The sequence below is a fragment of the Trachurus trachurus genome (genome assembly GCF_905171665.1).
Source record: "Trachurus trachurus genome assembly, chromosome: 6".
Lineage (NCBI taxonomy): Eukaryota > Metazoa > Chordata > Actinopteri > Carangiformes > Carangidae > Trachurus > Trachurus trachurus.
The window spans coordinates 1329216-1357191 of record NC_139897.1 but is presented as its reverse complement, the minus strand read 5'-3'; the positions used below and the strand labels follow the sequence as shown (position 1 = coordinate 1357191).

Below are 27976 nucleotides of genomic sequence, written 5' to 3'. Positions count from 1 at the left end.
AAAAACATAGGGAAGACAAAAATAAACACTCAAGACCCAAGCAAACTGTTGTTGAGATTTGTATTTACAGTAAATAGAAGCTCAAAGTCCATAAGTCGATATTCACCACAACATTTTTAGATAATTCACAATGGCTAAGCCCATGATATTGGACTTGTTCTGGTGGAGTGTTGTCTTTTTTTCTCTCCCATTCATGTTGAGTGATTAAAAATTAAATAGAGGTACCACAGAGAAAATACAAAGACAGATCCCCTCTCTTCTCCGTGTGAAAGAGAGAGAAGGAGAAGGAGAAGGAGTCTTTCTGCTAAATTCAACAGGCTGGTATGAAAGCACAGTGATTAAACACAGAGAGACAGTGAGCTGTTTTCAGAACAGCCACTTCATGAGCGGAAGCAGAGCACGATATTTCAACTATACTGGACTGTACACTACTGATCTGACAATTCTGCAATGGGAGCAATCCTTATTAAGATACAGTTTCATTCGGTTGTCATTTTACATTTTTACCACAGACATAAATGTGCACTTCACTGATAAACACTTTTTAAAAAATCCAAATCCATTCTTTTTAAGGTCTATTCATGGGAAAACAATCTGTTCAGTGCAAGTTACATGATGCCCACATGTCAGTGATGATGGACTTAAGGAAAGAAAACCGTCAGACTCTCCTAATGGCACATTTGAATAACATGCAGTATTTTGGAGGGTTTCTTTTTTTTCTTTTTCTGAGGGGTGGGAGGTGGATAGCTTCTTGTTGGAGCACATCCCTGAGAACTGGTCACAAAGCGACTACATGTGATTGCCCTCCTGTGGTCAAAAAGGACTTCACAGTCACATTAAAATGAACTCATCAAATAAAACCGCAATTACAAAGTAACAACTATTAGATATTGTGCCTTTATCGTTCAATGCAATAACCGCTCAGTCCAGTTTAACAACACATTTCTTACAAAAATCATTATATATATTGTAAGAAAATAAATAATCCAATACATTAGTGCAACGCACCGGCCCGATCCACAATCAGACTCCACAACCAAAGCACATTATCCTGCTCATGTTTCATGTCCACGCACTTTAAAGCAAAGAGGTTACACATACTGTCATACTGTTGGGAGTTAGGACTCTGTGAGCCATTGTAGCAAATACCACAGCAAATTTAATGACGAGAAGTTCAGAGTGCAGATGATGTCACAATTAATTACCACAGCTTGAAGCTTATATTTCACTTGCATAACATGAGTCCACTCAACAGTTCCAGGCAGGATATTTACACAAGGCAAACAGAGGGGCGCCCTGTCTCAAGGCGCTCTCAGTCCAGATCCACAGCAGCTTCAATAATCAGTTCCCTTTAGTGTGGCACTTCCCAGACCAGCTGCTTGTTTGTCTGCCAGACAGCCATGATCCAGCCTGAACATGGCCTCCACAATAACAACTTCTGCTGAGCCTCTCCCCCCCCATCGGTACTTCCAGGTTTGTATGACAGTGGGAAGGGAAGCGGCGGGGGGGGTGCCGTGCTGAGCCGTGGTAAATGGAGCCGAGCCAATGCTCCTTAAATTCCTCCCGTGGTTGGCAGAAACAGATGGGAGGTCGCGGGATGGGCAAACTGGGCAACGACGTGGAATCACGAGGCCATGGGATGGTTTCATCCCGCCTCAAAGCTCCGTGGTCTCCCAGCTCACCTCCCGCGGAACCTGGCGTCATTTAGTCCCAGTGTGGATGACAGTAACAGTGGAGGGTCGAGGCCGCGCCGGCTCAGCCACTGCTGGTGGTTCCTCTTGTACAGGAGAGGGGGCATCCGAGTCCTGGTTGTGCACTTTAACCGCAGACTCCAACGACTCTACTGGAGAACCTGAGGAACAAAAAGGGAAGAAATACAAAGAGATTGTTAACAAATAACTATAAGATTCAAGATTCAAGATATCTTTATTGTCCCAGGGGGCAATTTGTGGTGCAGCCAGCAGCAAAAACAAAATAATAAAAATACACAACAATGACATAAGACAACAGTTAAAAATTGGCAGTCAAAAAGTAGGATAGAGAATAACTATAAATAATAAAAACAGAAGGAGGTGAAGTGAGCAAAGTGCATGCAATCCACCTTAAAATGTATATGAATTATTCATTACTTAAAGGGACAACGAGGAGTTTCTATTTGGTTATAAAAAAGTCTCACGTTAATGTGGATGAATCTCCGCTACCCACACTTGTTAATGGGCCCATTTTTGATAAATATATCGTTTTGTCTCTATGGTTATTTTGTTATTATTAGTGGTGGTGGAAATGCTGGGCGAGCCGACCAGCGTTTCTTTACTTTCGGTTTTGTGGCGAGTCATGAGAATAACGCCGCCGAATCGCCGTTTATGGTCGGAACTACGACGGTATGTGATCGTCTTTGAACCTCTGACTTTAATTCTTGATGAATGAAAACATGAGTCTGTCTTGCACCGGTCAAAGAATTTTACGGTGCGGAGGCTAAATGTAGTGTGAAAACGCTTCGCTTTTCCAAAACTCCTCGTTGTCCCTTTAAAAGGCCAATGGCAGCTGGAACCCAGGACTTTTTAAATCTGGTAGTCCTACATCTGGACATACAAAACATCTTTCATAATTCCTATGAAAAGACCAAAACCAATATCGGGCTGGTCTAAAAATAGCTTCAAATTTACTGCCCTCAGCCCATTGGCAGACAGCCAGCAACATAGTTTTCATAAAAGAGAAGTAAATTGTGAAATTGTTAGTCTAGGGGACTATTTTCAGCAGTGGATTGATACACATTTTGTGATATGTCAACCAGTGCAACACTATGGGCCTGTTCTGTGATATACCACTATGAAGTAAGATTGGAATTAACCCATTTATATTATCATTGACTGCTTGGCCCTACATAAAATAGTTTTATACTTCATCAACTAATAATTTTGCCCGTCCATCACTTATTTAATCTAAACACCAGTAAGTCTACAAAAAGTGTGAACATTTCGGGAATTTCCTTTGAAGTGCTTGTTTTGTTTGACCAGAAGAACAAAATGTTCTCAATTAATAATTAAACAAAAGCAGAAAATGTTCACATTTGGAAAGGTTGAACCAGTTATTATCAAGTTATTCTCTTATGATAAACTTCAATCACTCAATACTGCAGTAAGGTGATAAAATGAATACTTAAGCATTTCCTTGAGATGTATTTATTTTATTTAAAAACCCTGCGCTGAGCTAAACACCAGCAGGAACAACTGTGACCACATGGCTCATGTCAAACCCAGTTAAGTCTGTTTAATTGAAACCAACACTTCAAGAGCTTTTTAAACGGCTGCCAATTAGCACGATGTGGGGGGTGGGGGTGGGGGGGGGGGTCATCTGAGTGAACAGAGCTCACATGAGTGCAGCACTAAAAGATGGACATGTCCACATCTACAGAGAGCGTCTGAAGTGTCACTCACAGTCCTTCAGGGAGAGCGGGGCGCAGTCCACCGACTGGCTCTTGGATGGAGCTCGGCTCTGAGGGTTAGACACCGAGTTGTTGCTCTGGATGCTGCTGCCAAAGCTGGTGCCCAGTTGCAGGCGCCTCATGTGGCGGATGACAGCTGTCGCATTAAAGGCTTGCTGTGAAGACAGGGTGTAAACAGACAAGTGTAAAACCACAGACAGATTCCCGGTCAAAGATATGCAATTCAAAGGGACAGAAAATATTGTGAATGTTATGTTGTTTTTAGTAAAATACAGTATGATGGCCAAAAAAAAAAGAGAGAGAGATGCTGGCCTGTACTCACCCTCCATTTGCTTTTGGCAAAGTTTTTGCGCATCTGTCGGCTGACTGATTCGTGTATGTTCTTGCAGAGAGCGGTGTCTCCGGCAATCCTGAAAATCAGAGTCAATTAAAGGTCCCATTTTATACTCTTTTTACTCAATTTCACTCAGCTGTGAGACGTCCAACTAAACTGTATTCGAAATGTATTGCCCCAAACTGATCCGTGGTCCTGAATGTCGGCTGTCTAAAAGTCGCTCAAATGAGCTCTACTGAGAACAGGCAGTTTCTGTGCCTGCACCTTTAACTAACATGGTTACTGTACACGGCAAAGATTATTACCACTTAATGACTTAAAATTGGTTGGTATTTCATCAATTTAGCTCAGGAGTTTCTTGCTGTGCACTGCAGCCATAGAAATAGACGTAGTAGGCGTTTTATTGCGCAGAGGGGCCGGCCTCACTCCCGTCATGACCTCACCACAGGAGCTGAGTCTGAACAGCCTGTTTTAGCTCAGTTTTACCAGTCGGTGGGCTTTTTTTCATAATATGGGACCTTTAAATCATGTAAATAAATGTCCACAGCGTGGCACAAGCTATTTATTGCTGTATATTCATATGTATGTTGGAAAAAAAAAACATCCTGATGTTGTTTTCCTATTTGCTCCCCCTCATTTATTTTCATTCTGCTAAAACATCTGTGATTGATGGAGCAATGTCTTTTTGCAGGAGCTCACACACTGTAACTGGCTCTGTCACATTCATCATAATATCTCTGTGTGAAATCTTGTCAATGAAAGCCATTCCTCTCCGTTATGACACCTGTTACCGGTGTCACAAACCGTATATTTGTATCAGAAGGACCGCCTGCCCCGGGACCCAAAAGGCCCATTACTGGCAAACAGACTTATTCATACTGGCCACTTCAGCTGGAGACAGCAGCCCACGCCAGCTCGCTCTCGTTAGCTCCGGCTCAGGCCTGGGAAGACATCCTAATTGTTCATTAAAGCGTCCACATTCTTCAAGGATCCTTCAGGACGCCAGCCACTAATTGGAAGCCATTTATTCAGCAGATTTCTCTCCGAGGGCCGGCGGTGGCGAGGCAGAGGTGGGTTCGCGGCTCGGAGCCATGGCGACAGATGACAGTGGGAGGACATGCTCTCTATGACAAATGCGTAAGCCTGGCAATCTGCGTCATACTGCTGTTTAATCGCAGCGAGATGTGTGCTTCCCTGCGATTGTCTGGTTGTGGCGCAGCGTGTGGCGTTAGTTTCTCACCAGGGATGCTCAAGAGACTGGTCACATGTGAATCTCTTCTCTGGGTCCTTCTCCATTAGGCAGCTGATGAAGTCTTTGGCTACGAAGGCAATTGGAAAAGGTCAAGAGCACATCCAATGAGAACATCTTCCACACTCTGGTGCACTCAAGCATTTAAATGTTTTCGTAGCGTTTTATCTCACAGGAGCTGCTATTCTGTCATTTTAGTTCTTAAATTCATCTATGGTGTGTCCACCATTAAAGAACGTGTCCCGATAACTTTTTTTTTCTAGTAAAAGTTTTGGTAACACTTTATAATAAGTACACACTATTAAGCATTAGTTAAGCATTAAAGGGATAGTAGCATTTTTTTTAAAGTGGGGTTGTATGATCTACAAATAGCCCCTAAGTACTTTAATTGCAGTAGAAGACTCTCTGCACTCCTCCCGTTAGCAACGCCAGCCCATAGCCCTGCCCAGAGATTTACAACATACAGTGTTGTGAACAGACCCAAAGAAAGGGCCTATTTTCGTGGCCTAAAAGAGGTTTTACCTGAAAAAAAAAACACAGTTCCATTGTTCACTATAATACAATTTTTTCCAGCCCCTCAAAGTGCAGGAAAAACTCAGTTTTTATTTGGAGCTAACCTACTGCTGATCGGTGGGCGCTAACCCTGGGCGGAGGGATACGTGAGTTGGTTAGGTCCAAATAAAAACTGAGTTTTTCCTGCACTTTGAGGGGCTGGAAAAAATTGTACAACAATGGAACTGTGTTTTTTGTTTTTGAGGTAAAACATCTTTTAGGCCACGAAAATAGGCCGTTTCTTTGGGTCCGTTCACAACAATGTATGTTGTAAATCTCTGGGCAGGGCTATGGGCTGGAGTGTAGAGAGTCTTCTACTGCAATTAAAGTACTTAGGGGCTATTTGTAGATCATACAACCCCACTTTAAAAAAAATGCTACTATCCCTTTAATAAATACTGAATTCTTCATTTATAACTCATGAATACTCATTGGTAGTTTATAAATACAGTTAGTGCTTATCAATGATGAGTAAAACATTTGTAACTGTGTTTATAAACTACATACTAATCAATCAATCAATCAATCAATCAATCAATCAATCAATCAATCAATCAATCAATCAATCAATCAACTTTATTTATATAGCACATTTAAAAAACCACAGAGTATTCATGTGTTATAAATGATGAATTCAGTATTTAATGCTTAACTGATGCTTAATAGTGTGTACTTATTATAAAGTGTTACCAAAGTTTTTTTTCTGTAGATTGTACAGATTGTAAAACAAATCAATGATTTGATGTTGGGCTACATAGTTGACTGGAGTTTCCTTGAAAGAACCAAGGCAAAAATAAAGAAAAACATTTAAAGCCAAATTGCCTAAATACAAATGTATCATAAAAACATTTTCTCCAAGTTAGGGATATTTGACAAGAATATCCCTATAAAAAAAAAACAGTGATATTCTATCATGAAAGCCTTTTAAGTAGAATGCAGTGGTCATTTCTTTATCTCAAACAAAAGCTAACAACAGTGGTGGCTATAGCACAACAAAAATCTCAATGTCTCAATAACTTGATCAGTTTGATCAAAGTGTCGTCTTGGTCTCATGATGTGGAGAGGAGGGGGAGAGAGAAGAGGACTGTCTACAAACTGTCATTGAACCAGAACATTACAACTGAACCACTAAATCAGACGGTGCTTGAGATGTTTGTGGTTAATCACCTTGTTAGAGAACAGCATGTTATTCAATAAGTACTGAAACATCGAACAATTGGACATGTGCATTCAAAAGTTTAGAGATGGTTAAATTAGATTCACCTGTAAAGGTTATAGTGCATTTTAGATGCATTCTGAAATTTCATCCAAAAGCCAAACATCCCTAACTTGTTGTGAGTAGTGTATATGTTCATCCAAGCTAGCTCACTCTTCAAATGATATGATTTCTAGAAAACTGTAAATGTTGTGTTGAAAAAAGGGGGATTAGATTATTCAAATGACAAGACCAAGAATTTAAAAAGGCTGAAAAATAAAATGAGTTCAGAAATAGAGCTTGCTAATGCTCTGTTTGATGTGGTGTATAACCGCCAGATACTTTCCAAGGGACACATACTGTTTGAACTGAATAGAACAAAAAATGTATTTGTTGATTGTCCTCAAGTGATCCAATTGCCTGGCTATGTTATTTCTCATTTGAATGTACTGTGATATTGTCATGTTTGACTATTCCTGACATAAAAACTAATTAAAAATATAAGTATAAAAAAAAAGAGATGAGTTCAGAAATAGAGGAGCTGACTGGAGGTTTATTTCATTTAGAATCTTGTTATCTAATTATGAATGAATCTATATTTCTAAATTTGCATTACTTTGCTTTTTATTGCTTATTGTTTTCCTGACAGGAAACGAGGACACAGACAGATACAGTAGGTATAGTAGCTCACCGGAGTCAGAGATGTCGTCCCAGTACGGAGCGTCAAACTCATAGTCGGCCTTGAGAATCTGCTCAAAGAGCTTGGAGTCGTTCTCGTCATAGAAAGGAGGGTAACCGCAAAGCCTGAGGAGATGAAGACTGATGATTACATCACAGCAAGAGAGCCGCCATCCATCTGATGTTAGAAACTTTAACCCAAATCTAAACAGGATTTGCTGCGGCCCTAATCTCATTCACTGGCAGTTTGATTTTTCATATAAGCATGTAACAGGAGACGGTTCAGAGGGATTAAAGAGACTACATAAAGACTAAGAAGGGAAAAAAATGAAACAAAACAGTCCATTTTAATATGATATGGAGAAAATAACATGCAAATCACAGACATGCAACATAAACCCAGGCTGTATATTTGAGCTTCTGCTTATGAAACGGTATGAATAGGACAGAAGTCTGTGAAGGCATCAAAATCTCTTCCACTTGTTACCTTAAAATTCATCCCTCCTAACGAATGGATAATGAGACCAGGGATTTTCTCTTTGCTAATAAGTGACACCACTTTACTTAATTAGTTCAGTTGCTTTGTGTAACAGTTTCCACTCGAAGCTGTATAGACACTGTAGAATAAGGACAGCAGCTGGAGGCATCATCATTTTCTATCAATTATGTTTTCCACAGGATGAATCGAAAACTTTTTATTTAGCAGCGAACTGAAGACACTCCTCTGAGTATCAGTCGATCTGTGTGTCCTGTGCTAATTAGCAAACGTTGGCATAGTAACACACTAATTAAAACACAAATTAAACTCGTACTACATAGAGTGCTAATTGCTAGAGTAGTAGAGTTTAAAAACATCAGACTTCATCGTCGTTAACAGGAAATGATACAATACACGAGACTCTGGTTGTCAATTAAACAGCAGTAAGCTTGATAAAAAAAGGTTTAATACAGGTGCACTACGGATTAAAAGTTGTTAAATGAGTGGGTTCTGATCTTGTTATCTGTTTTACATCTGTCTTTGTTTTACTCCTCAGTCAGGAAGCTTGATAAATCTCAGTGGTTTCCTGAGAATGTGTCCTGGTGGTTTCTGATCTGAGCGATGGTTTCCTGTTTAAAAAAAGGGTTCAAATACACAAAATAATCTTCAGTTGGTGATAAGTAGGTTTGAATTCAAAGAACTCACAGAATATATGCGATGACTCCAATAGACCAGCAGTCCACAGCTTTACTGTACGGCTTCTGGGCTAAAACCTCAGGGGCTGGAACAAAGACATGTTTTATTTTTTTAATGGTCAGACAAACTCATATTCTTGTAGTGAAATGATACCAACAGATATCCACTCTTCGCCACAGCACTGAGAACTGGAGAGGATCAACATGGATGTTTGGTGGTTTGCCTGCACCAGATGGCTAAGGTTAACCTGTGGCTACTGGCAGATTAGATTAGGTCATGTTTATCCAACTAGAGCATCTAATTATCTCGGAGCAAGTTTCCACCAGAGCTCAGAGGGCGTCCTCCGTCCTCACCCACGTATCCTGGAGTCCCACAGGCGGTGGCCATCACGTCCCCCGTCCCCTCCATCTTCGACAGGCCGAAGTCGCTGATCATGATCTTGGAGTCGTCGTGAGGGCTGAAGTAGAGCAGGTTCTCTGGCTGGAAACAGAATAAAGAGTCAATCTATGCGTCTGTGCTTGTGTGTCTCCATTTGTGTATTTTTTTGGCTTCAGCACATTCACTGTGGAGGACGTGGAGACATCTAACCTCTGTGGGTGATCCACACAGAAAAGCTCATATAATCTTACTCACAAAGGTTAAACAGCAGGGATTTCCCCTCTCAGTTCAACAGTAATTCTTTGTTGAGAAGCAAAAACCTTTTTTTTTAAACTCTTCGACAACAAATGCAGTGTATTGTGTGAGGAGCTGTGAATGTCCTACACTGATAAAGCCCAAGCCCAAACTTTCCTCACTCAACACTCACTAATCACTTTATATTATTCATTAATTGCCCCATATATGACATAATGCATTGAGGTCTGGAGAAACACATACAGAACAAATACAAATTCTATTTTTTTATTGCAAAAAAAGGCTATAAGAATCATCAGTAATAATGAGCCAACCAACCCACTATTTAGTCGCTTGAACATTTTGAAATTCAGGGACTTAGTTGATTATATTACAATACACAATACAAACCATGTACAAAGCAAGAATCTGTTTAAAATGAAGGATTCCAGTTATAACCCGAGAAGACCACTATTATTTGAGAAACCAAAGACTCGAACTACTGTAAAAAAGTCTTTCTGTTAGAGGGTTAACATCTGGAATAATTGTCCTGAAAATATTAAATTATGCTGTACTCTAGTCGGCTTTAAAAGACTTTATAAGAATATAATTTCTCGTTACAGTATGGAAAATTAAGTTGAATGATTTTGTACTATTTTGGGTTATGCGCTGTGCACTATTCTTTATTTTGTTGTGATCAGAAATGTAAGTGCACTGATTAGTTTCAAATGTCTGTGATCTGATGCTTTTGTATTAATGAGTAGAATCTTTTAAGGTAAAAGGGGTAGGGGTATATAAGCTTTGGCTTCAACCTACACCCTTTTGGTTATATAAGCTTGATATATACCGAAACAAATAAATTCATTCATTCATTCATTCATTCATTCATTCATTCACTGTTGTACCTTTAGGTCTCGGTGCACTATGCCCATGGAGTGCAGATAGTTAACTGCATCCAAAACCTGTCGAATGAGCCGGCTGGCGTCCATCTCTGTGTAGAAGCCCTTTTCCACGATGCGGTCAAACAGCTCACCTCCAGACACCCTGTCCACACACACACACACACACACACACACACACACACAATCAATCAACAACACAATCTGATTTATATGATAATTAAAACAATAATGAAAAGGCGGATTAATATGGCTGTTCAAATATGAAGTGCTTCATCATTCATTTGAGAACCTTTTGAATAAACAGTAAAAAAAAAAAAAAAAAAAAAGAATAAAGTGAAAAATCAAAACTAATATTGTGTATTCTCACATAATGAAGCAAAACACAGCAAAGCACAGTATGTGAATGTACTACATGTCCATTTGTGAGATTATAGTACAATGTAAGTTTTCATGGGTGACTTGACAGATACAGACACAGATTTGAATAGCTTCATTTCTTTACTGGTCTGCAGTATGTTACCTATTCAGACTACAACCTGTTCACTGGCTGACTACTGCTTTCCATTAGTACGTAATAACAGAAACACCTTACTATTACATTTAGGCGTAGGAATTGTGAAACCGTGACCAAAACCACAAGTCATGGCATCATGTTGTAACACAGGAAGACCCCCACCCCCATGATTTCTAAAGTTAGGACAAGTTATATAATTTTAAACGTATATATATTTTAAACTTAATACCTATTTTATTATTAAGCAGGTTTTATTAGACGGCACATTCAGGTCAGCGGTGAGGGAACATTTTAGGGTTATCCCCTAGACCAGTGGTTCTCAACTGGTGGGTCGGGACCCAAAAGTGGGTCGTAGACCCGTTCTGGATGGGTCGCGGACAGCTGGTCAAAAAAGTAAATAATATTTAATGCACATCTGATGTTGGACATGTCTTTTATTTTGAAAAATAACTTATTTTGAAAGGCACACGAGACACGTGAACACATGCAGTTGTAATGGTCCTCCTCAGTTTCTTATTATTTGCTCCATTTGCTCTGAATGCAAAGATATCAGTTTCTTATTAATGTGGCCTGAATGCAGTGAATCTTGTTTTGTTTTGTGGGTCTTTATTTTGTGCAATTTGATATTTATTCACTTTTGTGAATATGCTCTGAATGCAGAGATGCATTAGAAGTCAAATATATCGTTTTGTTGGCCTCCATTTTGTGCAGTTTGATATTTTTTTATTCACTTCCGTACATGCAGTTGTCATGGTCCTCCTCAGTTTCATTCATGTGCTCTGAAATGCACTTTGCTCAATAAAGAGCAAAATGAGTTTTTAAAGGCTTTAAAAAAAAAATCTTGGTTTGAATTCTATAAAAGTGGGTCGCGACTTCATGACCATGGGAAAATGTGGGTCCCAGAGTGAGACTAGTTGAGAACCCCTGCCCTAGACCTTAAAATGAAGTTCAGCTCCCACTGTTATATTTTCTCTGCATAGTTTTAGTGAGCTCACATGTACCTGTTCTCAGCCCCAGCATCAACATTACCCTGATCTGGATCGAAGCAGATTTTGTATTTGCTGCCTCCCTGTCCAAACCTACCACAGTGACTTTCTTCAAATCTCCTCTAAACATTAATCACACTTCTTTACCATGGCATATTTTTCATCAATTCTCTGTTTCCAAGTAATCTGATACCTTTTTTTCTCGATTAAACTACTCCTATTACTACTACTACATAAAACCATGGTATACCACTAGTATCTGTTGGAGGTTTTGATCAAATGTAATAGTCTTTCCGAGGTTTGCAGTGTTGCTAAACCAGTCATACAGTGTTAGATCAAAAGCATAATGATGACTGAGACTTCTGGTACATCAGTTATAAACACTCGCACATTCTTCTCAACTACTTTCAACCACAAAAGGAGAAGGTACAATAGATGACTCACATTAAGCTGAGCATCAATTATGAGAATGTGGCTGCTGTTACAGATGGCTAGCAATCACCATTTTCATAAGCGACGCTTCAAGGTCACATGATGCACCTTTCAGACGAGCACACAGGGCAGATATCCGCCGCCTAAATTGCTGGTGCATTAGTCACAAACACTGTGAAATTATGTGGAGAGGAAAAGGGTCTCGGACAACGATGACGTCCAAACGGTGCCGGCAGGGAGAGGCAGCTGCCACCAGCAACAACAACACATACTTTTAACTAGATAGCTGCTACTGGTGACACAGCCTCCCAGCTAAAAGCTCAAGCTCAGGCTTTGAGATTATGAAGGAAAACTTTGAGGAAAGCATCTTGTGTCCTTTCTGGCTTAGAAGTAGAGGAGAAGATGCTTCTTCTCTCATGGCTGCTCAGTGATTATGAAGCTAAGGCTGGGAGACAGTTAGCTTAGCACAAAGACTGGAAGCGGTGGGAAACTGCTAGCCGGGCTCTGTCCAAGAGATAACAAAATCCACCGAGCAACTCCCACTAAACTGTGTTCACTGATAAACACACTGGATCTTTTTCTCTTTGATTGTCAAATGTAAAAACAACATGGAGAGTCACACTTTGTTGGCCAGATGCAGCCTGAAGGGACAACAATTAAAATATTTCACCATTATGATCATATATTTTTTTTTATAAAACCAGCTAATTTAATACTAATACCACTACCAATAATAAAAAATAATAATATCATTTTTGTGATATAAAAAAAGAAAAGTATATTTTGGGCCTGTCCGAAAATCCAGTTATTTTGGAAGGAGGTGTCAACTGAGATAAATAAAATAATGGGGTGGATTTAGATTTTTCTTTTGTTATTTTATATCTCGGTAAAATTCCGAAAACAGTCTTGCATAAGGACAGGTACTTGTTGAAGATTCTTCTGGCAAGTGGTAGGAAAGCCATAACCAGATCCTCCAACACTGATCCAGTGGCACGGGATCATTCACGAAATTTACTGTATGGAGAGACTTACTTTTGTTTTAAGACTTCAGTTGGAGAAGTGTATGGAACGCTGGGAAAAATGGATTGAATATGCACCTTGAATAGTGTGACATTTGACTATGATGTATGCGTATGTATGTATGTGTAATAGAATATTTTGATTTTAACTGTACCACCCATGATGATCTCATGTTCTTTGTTCATGTAGATAAATAAAAAGTAAAAAAAAAAAAAAAAAAGAAAAGTATAAATCCTTCGACACGTCTTCTTTCTTCTCCTCCTGGATGGGAAAAGAAGTCGCTGCTTGGCAACTGGATTAAAAATGTTTTATTTGAAGTAGTGGAGAGAATATTTTTTACATCCTGATAGTGAAATGACTGTACCTTTTCTCATCCTCCTCTAACTATGTGACTCAAGTGGTTTTGGCAGATTCCTCCTTCAGACAGAGCCAGTCTTGCTCTTCCCACTGTATCCAGCCTTTATGCTACAGTAAGGTAAGCTTGGCTAACTGCCACAGAGTGGTACCAATCCTCTCATCATTAAGAGGGCAAATTAACACATAATTCAAAATGTCAAATGATTTATTTGAGGTACTGTTGGACTAATGCAGATTTCAGTCCAACATGTATATGATTTTTTAATGTTCCAATATAAAATCTGTAGCGTAATTTAGTCCATGTACATGTTTATTACGGCTGTGGCACAAACCTTTTTCAAGCATCGCTGCATTCGGAAGAGCAGGTGAAGCAAAAAATGCCTCAAGGACATTATAGATGCTTATACGAGCAAAAAAAAAACGCAACACATTATCCAAATGGCAGGACAAATGGGAGACAAAGGGCTGACCTAAACAAACAAAGTGGTGGGTTGATGTACTCACAGCTGCATTATGAGGTACAGGTGGTTCGAGCTTTCGTAGATGTCCTCAAGAGCCACGATATTCTCATGTTTTATCCTGGGGAGGGAGAACAGAAAATTCACTTTGGTTTGCTCTCAGCACCGGCCGGCTGCGATGAGCTGCAATTAGCCCTCTCCTTTGTTAAAAACCAAGCCCTGCTGCCACATGGAAACAGACCTGTTTTGCTTTTGCTTTCTGTTACAGCACTTTGCTTGCGTGTGTGTATGTGTGTGCACTTGTGTATCTTCTCCATGTTTGTCAAAAAAATGAACCTGGCAGAGCATATGATTTGCACAAGGGAGGAAACCTTTTGTGTGTGATGAAGAGCGAGGGGGGATTCTTAGAGGATGCTAATCAATGAGTCATGAAGCAACAACCCCCGTCACCAGGAGCACCTGAAGAAGATAATATAGGCTGGATCAAGATGCTGGGAGGCTGTGTCCAGGCAACCAACCAACAAGGTTTTAGTACAATAAAAAAAACAAAAAAAAAAAACAGCCTCTGCAAGGAGATATGCAGATGACAGAGCGTGTTCAGAAGGGCAGGTGGCTGAAAAAGAAAAAGGTGGGGGTGGAAGAGGAGGAGGCGGGGAGAGTCTCAAAGGACGAAACTATCTGCACAACTTCCTCTCGATAAGTCCAGAACAAAACATTAAGGTTGAGGCAGTTTGAGGGCCAACACACAGAGGAGAAGAGGGAGAAAAGAAAAGAAAAAGACAGAATGAGAGATTAAAACTGAGAAAGAGAGAAACACAGAGAGAGAGAGAGAGGGAGAGGCAGAGAGAGAAAGAGAAGAAGGAAGTCAAAGGATAGCAACTGTAGCCTGGCAACTACACCCAACAACTGGCGTGCTCGCCGCTTCTAGAGTGACTGATGATGACTGAGCTTCTCGGGGGAATTACCCATTAGACCCTGGAGGAGGACGGAGTGTCACCTGGTGTCAACGCCACCCTATCCTGCCCTGTGTAGGTGTGTGTGTGTGTGAGTGTGTGTGTGAGTGTGAACACTGCGAAAACCCCAAAAGGGAGGGTAGATGAGATTCGACAAAGAAGTCACTTAAGCCTGACAATGACTGTTAAATAAAGTGAGTGGCACCGGCATCCCAACTCTGAGTCATTACCCAGAGCTGAGACACACAGACACACACAAACACACACACACAGCCTGTCCCTCCCCAGAGGATGCTGCAGCGTGGTGGTGACCCCTTCTTAAGTGCTGTTTCTTCTCCTGCAAACCCCCCCCCCGTGGCTCCGTCAGGGCGGTACACCTACTTCCTAAGCACGGCGATTTCATTTTCGATGCTCGTCTCCTTCCCCTTCAGCGCTTTCTTCGGGATGCACTTGATTGCCACCATCTTTCCCGTGGCCTTCTCCCGAGCCATCACCACCTCGGAAAATGCCCCGCTGCAAAGAGAGAGACAGAGAGAGAGAGAGAGAGGGACATGTTAGTCCTCCTGCTTGATATGCGCTCAGGCAATATTGACACAGAAAACCTATCGTCAGTGAGCAGACAGAGGGCACTCAGAGGCAGACAGGCCAGAGTACACAAACAGCATATTGTGAATATTTACTGAGAACTGGCAAAGCCCCCCCCCCCCCCCCCCCCCCCCCCCAGCCAGCAGCCTTCTGCGTTGGCTTATACGCTCGGTGCTCGTGCAGAAGCCAAAAGCATGGCAAACACTTTTAAAACAGCCATTTAGGACGGCTGATGGCGCGTCTTCCTCGGCCCATCTGTCTCCATACATGAGAGCCTTTAAAAACAAATACTGAATTAAGGGAATATTTGCTCAAGCAATCTGTATCTGTTGCTATGATACAACACTCTGTCCACCTTAATAAATCTCTCCGAGCACGCGGCATGATTGCTTTTTTTTTTTTCTCTCTCTCCCCCTCCCTGCTTCTTTTCATTACACACCTCCACAGGCACCTTTTTACTTCCATGAGGATGGTTTGATGGGAAGATCTTAAAAAAAAAAAAGATGGATGATTTGAAACCGCTTGGGTCATGGTCACTGGACCAGTGATGATGTGATCTAAAGCACTCAAATAAACCTTGATTAACTTGATGAAGGCTTACCAAACATGTCTGGGTAGGAAAAAATAGTAATCTGAGCAAGAGTGTTGTGTTGAATTTGTTTGTTTTTTATCTTTCTGGACTGATATAGCATCATCTTCTTGATCAGCTCTGCTGTTCACAAAGCATTTTGAGTTTTCACTTAGTTTACTCTCCCCATGTGTTCGTTGTCATTTAATCTCAAACTGAGCTGCTGATATAATAATATATCACTGTGACCTGTATTCCAAAGTTGGATGGCCCTCACTATCTACCAGGCGTGATCGACGCTGGATTTTTATTTATTTTTAAAGCTCTCACTGGTTTCTTACCATCTTATATGAACTCACTAGTATCTTTTAATGCAGGTCTCTATCGCACACTCTCAACAGACTGGCTCACACTCGAGGTTCCCTCTGTTAACACCAGTTTCTCTTACCCAGGGCCGTTGCTAGGAATTCTGGGCCCTCTGAAAGAATACTAAAGTGGGCCCCTGCCCCCTGACTTTTCCCCTTCTTTCTTAGACTACGTATGTATTATCATTTTTTATTTATTTTGTTTTGATGCTAATGCAGCATTACTATGAGTATCAGTCAGGGTCTTATGCAGAATAAATCAGTCATACAAAGATTAGACTACTGGGGTTTTTTGTGGGCCCTACTGGGCGCTGGGCCCCAAGAATTATCATCACCTTTCTCCCCTATACAACGGCCCTGCTCTTACCTACAACCTGGAACACTCTGCAAAATCATTTGAAACTTACCTCACTTTTATCAATAGGACAATTTAAAACCATAACTACATCTTATTTTAGGTAAAATAAGCCTCAATTGAAACTTATGTTTCAATTTATCCTCGTCACCTTTAACTTCCAGTATTCCGTCATGCTTCAATGTTTGTGTCTTCTGTCCTTATATGTTGTGTGTTTCATCTCGGCTATATTGTAAATGAGGTTACTCCTCAATATATCTCTGAGTTTAAGGTTATGAAATGAAATAAATCTATAATACAATGTTCATTATCATCTGTCTCATCCTCCTGTTGGATCGTCATCATCAGGTATACAAAAAGTACACCTGATGCGATTCACCGCCTTCACAAACAGCGAGACGGCCCGGCACCTAAAGCTCCATTATATTCTCAAAGTGTGATCAGTTCCACCCGACAGGCTCTAAACTCGGCGCTGCTTGCTGCACTAAGTCCCACCGTTGGCCATCAAATCCACGCTAATCCCTCACTCCACCACGACACAGGGAGAGAGGCAGGGGAGAGGGGGAGGGTCAGCCAGAGCCACGACACACACAAACACAGGCTGTGCACCTAACAACACACTACCTGGTGGCAAAGCCTGGCCCTGGGACTGATGAGGTGGAAGACACACAGCAAACAAACACAAGTGAGAGGGGCTCGGAGCATACGCCCTTCTGACTTTGACCTCATTCTGGCATGTGGGACAATGTCGTGTAAATTCAAGGGCTTGTGTAAGAGAGTTGGTGCATTACTTGCTTGCTTGTTACAGCACACACACATACACGCACGCACACTCCCCCTCCTACCGCAGCTGTTGCCGTGAGGACAATGAGCATCATTTTTCTATTCAGTGCATGCGACCAACTATTACAGCATAGGGATGTCACGATTATAGATTTTCTTTGTACGATTATTGTCAGAGAAATAATCACGGTATTGCGATTATCACGATTATTATGCATTAATTAATTTCACAACATATGAAAGTGTAAAATCAAATACAGTCAAAATAGAATCACATGAATAATTATTTACACTAAATATTTGAAGTAGCTACTGTTAATATATAACCAAGTATTAATCCTCCAGGGGAAGTGTTTACATATTCAAATCATTAATTGTCATCTATACCAAATGTTTAAAGGGATAGTTCAACATTTTGGCAAATTGGCCCATTGCCATAATCGCTATAGTCATAGCCGTCATAGCCATTTTCAAGGTAAATACAGAGACTTCTTGCTGAAAAACTGTCCGTGAACGCTACGCGCATCAGCGGTTTTGCATGAATTTCCCTTTAAAACGGCTCTGTTTCCTAACGTTCCATTATTATCTCATAGCGTGGTGAATGTGCAGGTCACAACTTGTCCACCAGAGCGGTTTGGAGTTGTTGGATTGTGTATTTGATGAGTTTGATGAGGGAAACCAAAAAATCCCATGAGCCTCCGTAGCATAGCTCTGAGCAGCTCACGGCTCTGCTCCGCTGTTCTAAAAATAGCTTGCACCGACAATTAAAGGTAACGAACTTACTGCTATGACTATAGCGATTATGGCAATGGGCCAGTTTGCCAAATGTTGAACTATCCCTTTAAGTTTATTTTAATTGTTTGTTTGTTTGTTTTTATCACAAATGACACGCTAACATTTATATTCCTACCACTTGTATGTTACGTTAGGTCAATGGACCAGTATTTCTTACATTTACATTTACTTTGGTGCACATCTGCCTCCGTGTTTCCTACATAATCTATTTTGGAAAGTGACAGTATTTAGGAATCTTTACGATTAATTAATTAATTGTGGCGTTTAATACCGCTATTAATTGTGATAACAAGTAATCGTGACATCCCTAATTACAGCTGTGTGGACATTAAGAACAAGATTCCTCCACCGGCACGATGAGCCTGTCAAACAATGCTCTTGCACGTTTTTTGTTTTTTTTCAGAGCATGCTTTGTGCTTTCTGCAGCAGGAGACACACGCTGATGAAAACCACAGGAAACCTGTGAACTGACAGAGAGGTTGGTTTGAGCGTATAGCACCATTTCTTACGCCCCCCCCCCCCCCCCCCCCCCCCCCCGCTCACCACATTGACAAGCAGCAACATCACTTCCTGTGAATGACAACATGACAGAATCCAAGCCTGTGACTTCCCTTGCTCTGTCAGTGCATGAGCCATGACAAACTGTGCTGCAAGCTCTCAAAGCATTCAGTCTATTAATTCACAATTCACAGAAAAGAAAGGGTGCAATGTCTGCTGGAGACATGCATATGGTGATGCTCCCGCCCACGTGCCGCATCCGCACGTACATACACACTCTACAGCTGAAATGATTAGTCAGTCGACTTTGATATTTATTTCAGCCAATTCTGAAGCGTAGATGCTGAACATTTGGTAGTTCGAGCTTTTTAAAAGTGAGGATTTACTATACTGCAGTAAATGGAAGATGTTTTAATGTCTGAATGTGTCAGTGAATTGTTGGTTAATCAGAAATGTAATTTGTAGATTACCTGAAATTAAAAGTTATGTTCGGTGGCATAAGGGATCGACCTGTGTGACATCCAGCGTATCAAATCCATCCCTCCAATAATCCCTGATGTGACCTGGGGCAGCATTAAATAATGAGACAAATCTCCATCTGAACTGGACCCTTCACTGAGGCATTAACATCTCAATCTATTAACACCAAATAAACCCCTAACCCAAAATGTTTCCCCACTTGGTTCAATTATGGTAGTTGATCATTTAAAGTCATTCCCTGAAGCTCCATGGGTGTCTGTGTGTGTCAGCTGCAGTCACACAACACCACCACACTGTGTGCACCATAGCCAAACCAGTTAACCGACGTGTGAAAACAGCCACTGATGCTACAGATGCAAACTGAGGCCTTGTTTCAAATTTTTCATCCAGGAAAGTTGTTCTGCCCCCCCCCCCTCGACCTCAGCCGCTCATCAGTGGCGATTATAAAAATGCAGGGCACTCTTGATGGAGGAGAGCAGGAGAGGGGGTGGGGTGGTGTCTAGGACTGAGGCTGGCTTATTGACATTCACAGGCGGTGCATGTTTTGTGGTGCTGCTGAGTAATCACACTGAATCATCTTGTGTAAGATGCATTACAGCGGCTCGTTATGCAACGTATGGGATGGAGAAGTCAGAACTTGATAATCCAGGTAGAAAAGTCTGCGTCCAAAGTCGACGACGCTCCAACGGTGCAACGACGGCTTAAGCCAGAAATCTGATGGATGATACGATGCTTTGAAGGGAAGCCAGGAAATCTCATACATAGGCTACAGTTAATCAAAGTTAACTGGAGCCAACTGGGACTTACATTCACTCATTTGACCAATTACTTTCGAAACGTCCTGGGAACAGTTTTACACATTTGAGCTAAGTTTCGTCACATTTGGTAATAAAAGTTGTATTGGCTGCAGATCATTTTGCAGTTACACAAAATGCTTATTTTTAACAGCCTTCACACCACCATCTGCTCTGCTGTGATATGCTACTCTGTCGACTCAGAGTTTTTAAACTATAGTGTCAGCCAGACAAACTATGTGAATGTTTTTTTTTCCTAACTAAACTGATTCTCATCATGATCTGGATCATACCAAAACCACTGTAACCTGGTTGGTTGAGGCTAATACCACTATCTATAGAGGTATGCTTCTTTGTCTCAGGTGGAAACGCGTAACAACGTAACAGTCGATTACCTCAGTATTTGATGATTTCTATTCTGAATTTCTTCTTTATTAATAGCTGACATACAGTACAGCATGGCCAATATATCTACAATAAGCTGGCATGCACCAATCTATCAGTGAAGCTCCAGACTCCATTACAAAAAAGGTCTCTATTCAAAATTCTGTACAAACTATGCAAATATTATCTGCAAAAGGTACAAAATGTGAAGTAAAAAGTATCATCATGATGCAGAAAGAACGTCTTCTGTCTGTGTAATATTATTATACTGCTAATCACATTATTGAAATACTGTGACTGGCACATTAAAAATTAAGCAGTCTTCTAAAGTTTTAGCTGGTCAAACTAATTAGACACTTAAATCGTGCTATTTTCTAAGACAATGCCATTTGAATAGTTAAATCTTAATCTGTTAAGTATTGAGCTAAAACTATTCATCCAATTAATCGACTGGTAACTAATATGATAATCAATTAACCTTTTAAGCATTTTGTTGGTCCACCACTCGGTTGGCCCTACAGACTTTCTACTGACTTCAGTGACATTTGTGGTTCAGTTTCTTTTTCATTCATGACTAACTTGCAAAACTAATGCCATTCGGCATCGGGTCCATGCCTATGTTCCCACAGCCTTATGTTCCCACAGCCCTATGTTCCCACAGTTCTAAGATTTTTCTCAAAATTAGGCCCTATGTTCCCACTGGACTCTCTCTACCTATCTGGACTCTACTATCTGGCCTGTCTAGCCTCTACCTGGTCTTTTTACTAAACTTAACCAACTCTTTTCTTCATTGCCTAAACCCAACCAATAGTGGGACCAAAGGGCTGTGGGAACATAGGGCCTAATTTTCAGTGACAACAAAAGTTAGAAATGTGGGAACATAAGGCTGTGGGAACATAGGAATGACCCCTTCCCATCAACCTCAGTTGCACTTACCAAACACTACTATGCTAACATACTAAAGCTGCGGTCTTGAACATGGTGAACATCATACTGCCTCAGAGACACAAGCCTCTAGACTCTTAGTAATGTTGATACATATTGTTTTTGGGTTTTCTTTTTTTACTTTTTTGAGGGTTTGGACAAAATTAACAATTCAAAGAGAACATCTTGTTCTTCAGAGAGACCGAGGTGACCATTTTCTTTTATCTTTTACTGACATTTTAGAGACCAAACCATTACACTAAAAAATAAAAGTTCAATTGACAACAAAAATAACTGTTATTGCAGCCTCATGAATATATCAAATAAATGCAGTGGAGTAAAAACTATGATTCCTCTGGCATTTAGCAATATGAGAGCAGCATGAACTGGAAGTACAGTACTTCTTTCCACATCTCTCTCACTCTCTCCATCTCTCCCTCCCTCCCTCTCTCCCTCTCTCTCTACACAATGGTTCCCTGCTCTGGACGTCTGTCCTTCCACATGGTAAACAGCATTGATCTTTGGCTGCAGAGTTAAATGAACTCCAATAATATGACTGGAATGAAATTCAGCCGCTCTCACATCCCCAATGACTGACGCTGGAAACCATTAAACACCAACACACAGGATACAGAAGATCTTTTATACCGACTCACTGCCATCAGACTTTTTTAAATTCTTCTGCAAATGGAAGATGAGCTGACAGACAGATGAATTTCCCTTTGGGGATTTATAAAGTAATTCGTATTTGTATTCGTACAGACACACACACACACACAGAGGACTGGAGGCTAGTTTCCGGAAATGTGCACGTTGTGTTGTTGATCAAACAGGGAACGACGGAGAGTTCACAGGCTGATAAGAGCTAATGTGTCACTCATAAACAACTAAAAAGAAATAATGATCCAACACTGGAGGGAAGTGTTGGCAGTAACCCGTGTGAAGCCACCAACCGGCCTGTCAGAGAGAGGCTGGATTATTTTACCAGGGTGATAACTGCTGATACTGGGTAGTCTGGTATACTTCAACGCTCTATTGCTTTACGCGCCGGCTCTGTTGGCTTTCACTGAGCCAAGGGCAGCATGAATACAAATGGAAATTCAGGAAATTACTACGCACACAACAAACTACGCATTATCTTTGTTTCACTCTCCATCGCTGCAGTCCATGACAAAGTATGTCCTCCCACATTGAACTGAGCTGGAGGACAGTGGTGCTGCTGCTGCTGCTGCTGCTGGTGGGCAGTGGTAGCTAGTGTCTTCTTCACAGAGAGCAACCAAGGACTTCCAACATCCCAGTTGCCTAGCTGCCATTTCACTGCTTTCAAGGACCCCACTAGTCCCTACACGAGCTGTGTTTCAGAGAATGATCAATGCATGCATGCAGGCTACAGCAAACACAACACGGACCAACGGGTAACACTGGCCTCGTCGCTCATTAGTATCAAACTGAGAAAAGGTTAGTTTTTCTCTTAGTTGGCAGAGGGAAGATGATAAAGGTTGTGGCTTTATGGGGTAAAACAGTGACATGAGTGAGTCAGCTGCTGCTCGTCCCTGTTTGGCCCTGCAGTGGGAGCCGACAGAGGACGACTTTGGCACTTTAATCTCACAGAGTGCGATTCTGAAACTACAGTACACGACAAAGCACTTAGAAAGGATCAAATTGGAAAGCATCATTTTTGGACTGCTTTTAAGCCACTATATTTAAAAAAGGACAAAGTAAGTTATTTACCAGAAGCATGCAGGATTTTTTTTTTTTTTAGGGCGGATAGTGAAATTAGAGAGTTTAGAAAGCTTTTTACAATTTAATCAACTTGACTCTATAGTCACCTCATCATGAGCTCAGAGCATTTTATCATCTGTCAGCTCTTTTTTTGGGTTTCCCATCCCACAATCCCTCTGTTTGAGTTCATGCTCAAGACTTTTTCTGAATGAGCTCAAACCTTTTCTGTCTTTATCCATCTCTTCAGCTTCTTGTTCTATGAACTGACCACAATATATGATATTTTAACCAGTTTCCACAACATTACTGACCTTTTCGAGCATAGTTTTGTTCCACATTAACTAATCATCATCTGTTTCTAATACAATTCTATGTCCTTACTGCTTTTAACCCCTCACCAAATGTTACCTTACAAATTAATATAAAGATTTTAGATCTGAGATAATGGAAGGTGGTAGGCTACCCAGTTTTGGCAGCTATAGTTGAGTGCATCCTTGACCTCTATCATGTTGTTAGAAATAGTATAAGACAAATCACCGCAACTGTGAGTGACATCACATTTACAGACCTTTGCCCACTGGGATCTCTGAAGGAACTTGTGGTCAGGTTAGTTAATTTGCTTCGGCAGAGTATCAGCAGCTTACGGGTCTGAAATTAGCCGCAAGACAAGCGGCGGGGTGTGGGAAGGAGGACGGGCTTCGGCGGCGATGATCTCATTAGCTCGCAACATCTAAAGCAAGAAAGCACAGAGGGAAGACGTGTGGCCAAAGCATTAGTGAAACCTCTGCGGGCTCTCCGCCACCAACTCCTGCTAATGTCTGATAGGTCATGATGACGGTCATGCCAACAGCGCTGCGGGGCTGCTGCTGCTGACACACCATCTACTTCCCTTTGTAAAACAGTCACATTGATGTTCACGTTTTTAAATCAATTCACGCAAACTTTTCAGAACGACACATATCAAAATGTGGATCTCACTTAGCAACAAGAGTGACCCGAAAAACCCAGATTTGTGGCTGTTCAGAGGTCAGTGGTGTCAAAATACAGGAATATCAAAATCAAAGTGTGCATAGGCAAATGGACTTAAGGTATAAAATATAATGGAAAACGCATTAACCTATACTGGATATGTCTATGGATTCTCATTCATCCAGGTCATCGTTATCTCTCTAGGCAACAAATTGAATCGAAGGCAGCTGGACTTGTATTTGTCCGGGAAGACGTTTCTCCTCTTATCCATCAGTTTGCAATACATCGGTCTGACTAGTCCTCACTAGTCTGACAACTGTCTGACTATTACTGGATATGCAGCAGAATAGAGCCAGGTAGATTTATACTGACTCATGTATAGGCGATGGAGATGAAGTCACTTTGAACTGAAGTGGATAGTCCACATTAAATGTATCATATCTCATCAAAGAAGCTTACTAGGTCAAAGCAATGAATAAAATCATGCCTCTGATAAATTCACTGATGTCAGATCTGGAGCATTTACCTCTGCAGTGTAATAGAGCAGAGGTATGAATGAATATAAAGTGGAAATATCTTTGAAACTGTAAAATGTACTGAGTGAGTTTCCACTGCAGAGGGATGATCCCTCTAGGACACTGATGGAGAAACCTGACGAGGACTCTACAGTTAAAAGTTAGAGCAGGAGGAGGAGGAGGAGGAAGAGGATAATCTGTGTGTCTTCCTCTGACCAACAGTCCTTCTCATCCATTTTTAATCCAGGTAAAGCTGCAGGGCTGCTGGGCTTTTCTGCTCTAGGTGGCCTGTTGTGAACCCCGCTCTGCAGCGACGAGGCACTCCCCGATTAAGATGCACAGGAACTGGTAAATGGGGCTTACTGAAAGTCAATCAGGACGAGTATAGCCTACATGCAGCACAATATGTAACATAAGGGCCTCTGCGGGGACTGTGTGCGTCGGGGGTTGTGGGCGAGGGATCCGTCTTCCTCCAACCTGGCCATTGTGTGGACAGCAAATCACGATGATTCACTGTTGTTATTCAGAGCCTCTTCACACATAAATGAAGGCTTTGGGGAAATCAAAACTGCCTCCAGGTAGGAGCGTCTGACTGTTTAGTGCCACGGCTGAGGTGCACTTTGTGAATCACCCATCTGTTTGAGAATTTTGTGACGCCGGCGCTCAGGAGGAACAGGTCTGCGGTCACGCCGGGTTTCGCACAGTGAGAAGATGGAGAGGAAAGAGGAGAGACAAGAAAGTTGCAGATTATTCTACATTTGCACATAGTGAGGTTACTTATCTTACAGCAGCAAACCACAATGAGTCTTGTCTTATAGTTTATGAATGACCTCCTTCCCAGTTTAGCTACAATGGCAGTGACTGGAGGCCATTTCTTCTGCTCTGCCTGACATCAGTTTCCGAAGTCAATTTTTTAAATAAAAAACAAACAAAACAGGGGGAAAAAAATTCCCCAAGGGAGACACGGGCCTTCCCAGAATCCCCAACACAAACATCAGCACATTAAATGACTCTCAGTCCAAAGAGGAGGGGACGTGACTTGAGGGGACAAAGAGCAAAGCCGAGAAATGAGAAAATACACTCATTAAATGTGTGAAACCACCTCACACACACAGTCTATCACAACGGGGCTGACTCCAGATCAGTGCTCCTCAGCAGGCTGGGGTCTTCTCTACGAAGGGGAAGGGGGTGGGGGTGGGGAGGGAAGGAGGGCACTCGGGCTCTTTCTCTGCACCACAACTCATTCAAAGAAGAGACGAGACATGAAGTGAAGCAGCACTAACAGTGGACCAAAAATAAACTCTGGAATTTGGCTCCTCAGTGGTTCAAGGGCGAGAGGGCGACTTCAACCCAAGTGATCCCCGAACTACAAGAACAAGAACCACACAACAGCTCTCCATACTGTTGTAGAAGGAAAAAAGTGTGTAGCCTAGATGAATCCCTAAACCCTCAGACACAGTGTTTCCACAACTATAATCTGCCTCCACCTTGTTTGAGGAGATGAAGCACAAGGAGCAACATAGAGTCATCCCAGATGGTCCTCTCATCATATTGGTAGCATGATTTCATCATCTTTGTATGCAATCCCTGTTGTATTTGTCAGACTTGTTTCCCCAAACAAATGGCTGCCTGTACACAGCTTCTTCAGCCCTGATCTGATCTGATCTGATCTGATCTGATGTGATCTGATCTGATGAGTGAGGAGAGCAGACACGGGCTGCACTAGTTTCTCAGTTAAATTGTGTGACACATCATTATTATCATCATCATCATCAGGCCAATTAAAACTGGTGATGGTCCTGATTGGGTTTTCAGCACGCACTAAGTTTACCAGGCCCTGTGTGTGTCTCTGTGTCTCTGTGTGTGTGTCGCCGTCGACAGACAATCAGAACCTACTTCAAGAAAATATTCAACAGCTGTCAGTCTGCCGCTGGTTTCCGTTCAACTGCACAATGTGTCATTGTTGTCTATGATCTGCCGCTAATTATTTACACAAGTGGACACAAAGTTTGTAGTCGCCCGCAAAAGGGGGCTGCGTTATCTGGTTACTCACGTCCCAAGGACTTCCTTGAAGTCAAATATCTTCTTGATGTCATCGACGTGCTTTTTCCAAGATCCATCGCTGGACTCGCCGTTTTCTTTCGCCATTTCGCAGCGGGGAGGTGGTGGGGGCAGGAGAGGAAGAGAGACGCTGCTGGAGGATCACCACAGACGTCTCATCCAGCCCCCCGAGGGAAAAAAAAGAGAAAAAAGAAGAAAGGAAAAAAAGAGGACAAGAAAAGAAAAGTAGTGCACTTCTGTGTTTCGCCAAGCAAAGGCTTCCTGGCTGTGTGTCGGCGCGGACTGTGTTGCTTCCTCAGCCCGTTGCGCGCAGCCAGGCGAGCTGAAGGAGGGGAGGTAGGTATGTCCTACCCCCGAGAGGTTATTTGACTAATCTGTTTGACGTAGCGGATCCCGAACCTGAGCTTCCCCACTGTTCAGATCACTGTGACGGGGAAACACTGGCTCTCCCTCCTCCTCCTCCTCTTGATCCTCCTCCTCCTCCTCCTCCTCCTCTCACCGGGCGGGATCCAGTCAGCCAGGCGGCGGCGATGCGCTGAGCTGAGGTCGGACTAGGCTACTTGCAGCAGCAGGATGACACTTGGCAGTCTCTCTCGCATCAATGCTGCTGTGCCATGGAGTCACACCGACCGACCGCCCCGTGGGTGTTTTACAGCAATAGGAGGAGTGGGAGGTTGCTGCTCTCGCGCCTATCTATCTGACAGCCGCGTGCACAAGGAACGATTTAAGTGTTCGCATTGCACCAAACCACCGGCCCGGTGCAAACTCAGGACCGATCAGAGACAGAGTCTGTCTGCTCAGATACACCCTCAACATCATCCACTCTACACCATTCATTCATTCATGGTTTTTTATTTATTTTATTTGTGTGCGTGCGTGTGTTGCACGAATAAATGCTTTCATCATGTCTTGAAATGTAAAGGCAGGGGCGTACCAAGTGGTTATGAATGGGGGTGGGCTCAGCAGGTGACCTATGCCCCCCTGTGTGTGTTAGTTTGCAGAGTCTAAACTGTTTCAGAACCAGTTCATAATGCATTCATATGATATGTAGGCCTACATTGGGTTTTTAAGGTGCGACTCCATCTCTGTTTCCTCATTCAGTCTGATATTAGCCTCTTCCAATGCAGGAATGTCAATTGTCTGAATGTATAGGCTACTATATTAACCAGTCAGATATCTAATTGTAGAACTGAATAACCAAGCTCATATGCAGTTTACCTCTGACACAGCAACACTGTCTGCTATGTCAGTCAGATTTACAGCAGATTTAGCAGCTGCACAAATTTTTATTTCAATTTCACCAAAGTCGCATCCATT

At 41.9% G+C, this 27976-nt stretch overlaps 1 protein-coding gene across 1 annotated transcript; it reads right to left on the bottom strand.

The window, feature by feature from the left end:
* Positions 1–7: 7 nt before the first annotated feature.
* Positions 8–27029, bottom strand: camk1db (calcium/calmodulin-dependent protein kinase 1Db). Its single transcript, XM_083974493.1, has 11 exons — positions 26652–27029; positions 15243–15374; positions 13955–14029; positions 10145–10283; positions 8981–9107; positions 8637–8712; positions 7467–7579; positions 5020–5098; positions 3768–3855; positions 3438–3600; positions 8–1852 (listed from the first exon to the last, which is right to left on the bottom strand). Exons 1-11 carry the CDS (start codon positions 26744–26746, stop codon positions 1701–1703), a joined length of 1239 nt encoding a protein of 412 aa, XP_083830619.1. The 5' UTR covers positions 26747–27029; the 3' UTR covers positions 8–1700.
* Positions 27030–27976: the final 947 nt, after the last annotated feature.

What these genes read in the sequence shown, in the direction of transcription:
- camk1db (XM_083974493.1), bottom strand. Translation starts at nt 26,746, where the DNA reads ATGGCGAAAGAAAACGGCGAGTCCAGCGATGGATCTTGGAAAAAGCAC. An exon ending in TAGTGCACCGAGACCTAAAG is followed by an intron (nt 9,108 to 10,144) that starts GTACAACAGTGA and finishes TTCTGTTTCCAG; the next exon opens with CCAGAGAACCTGCTCTACTT. An exon ending in GGAGTCATCGCATATATTCT is followed by an intron (nt 7,580 to 8,636) that starts GTGAGTTCTTTG and finishes TCATCTCCTCAG; the next exon opens with GCTTTGCGGTTACCCTCCTT.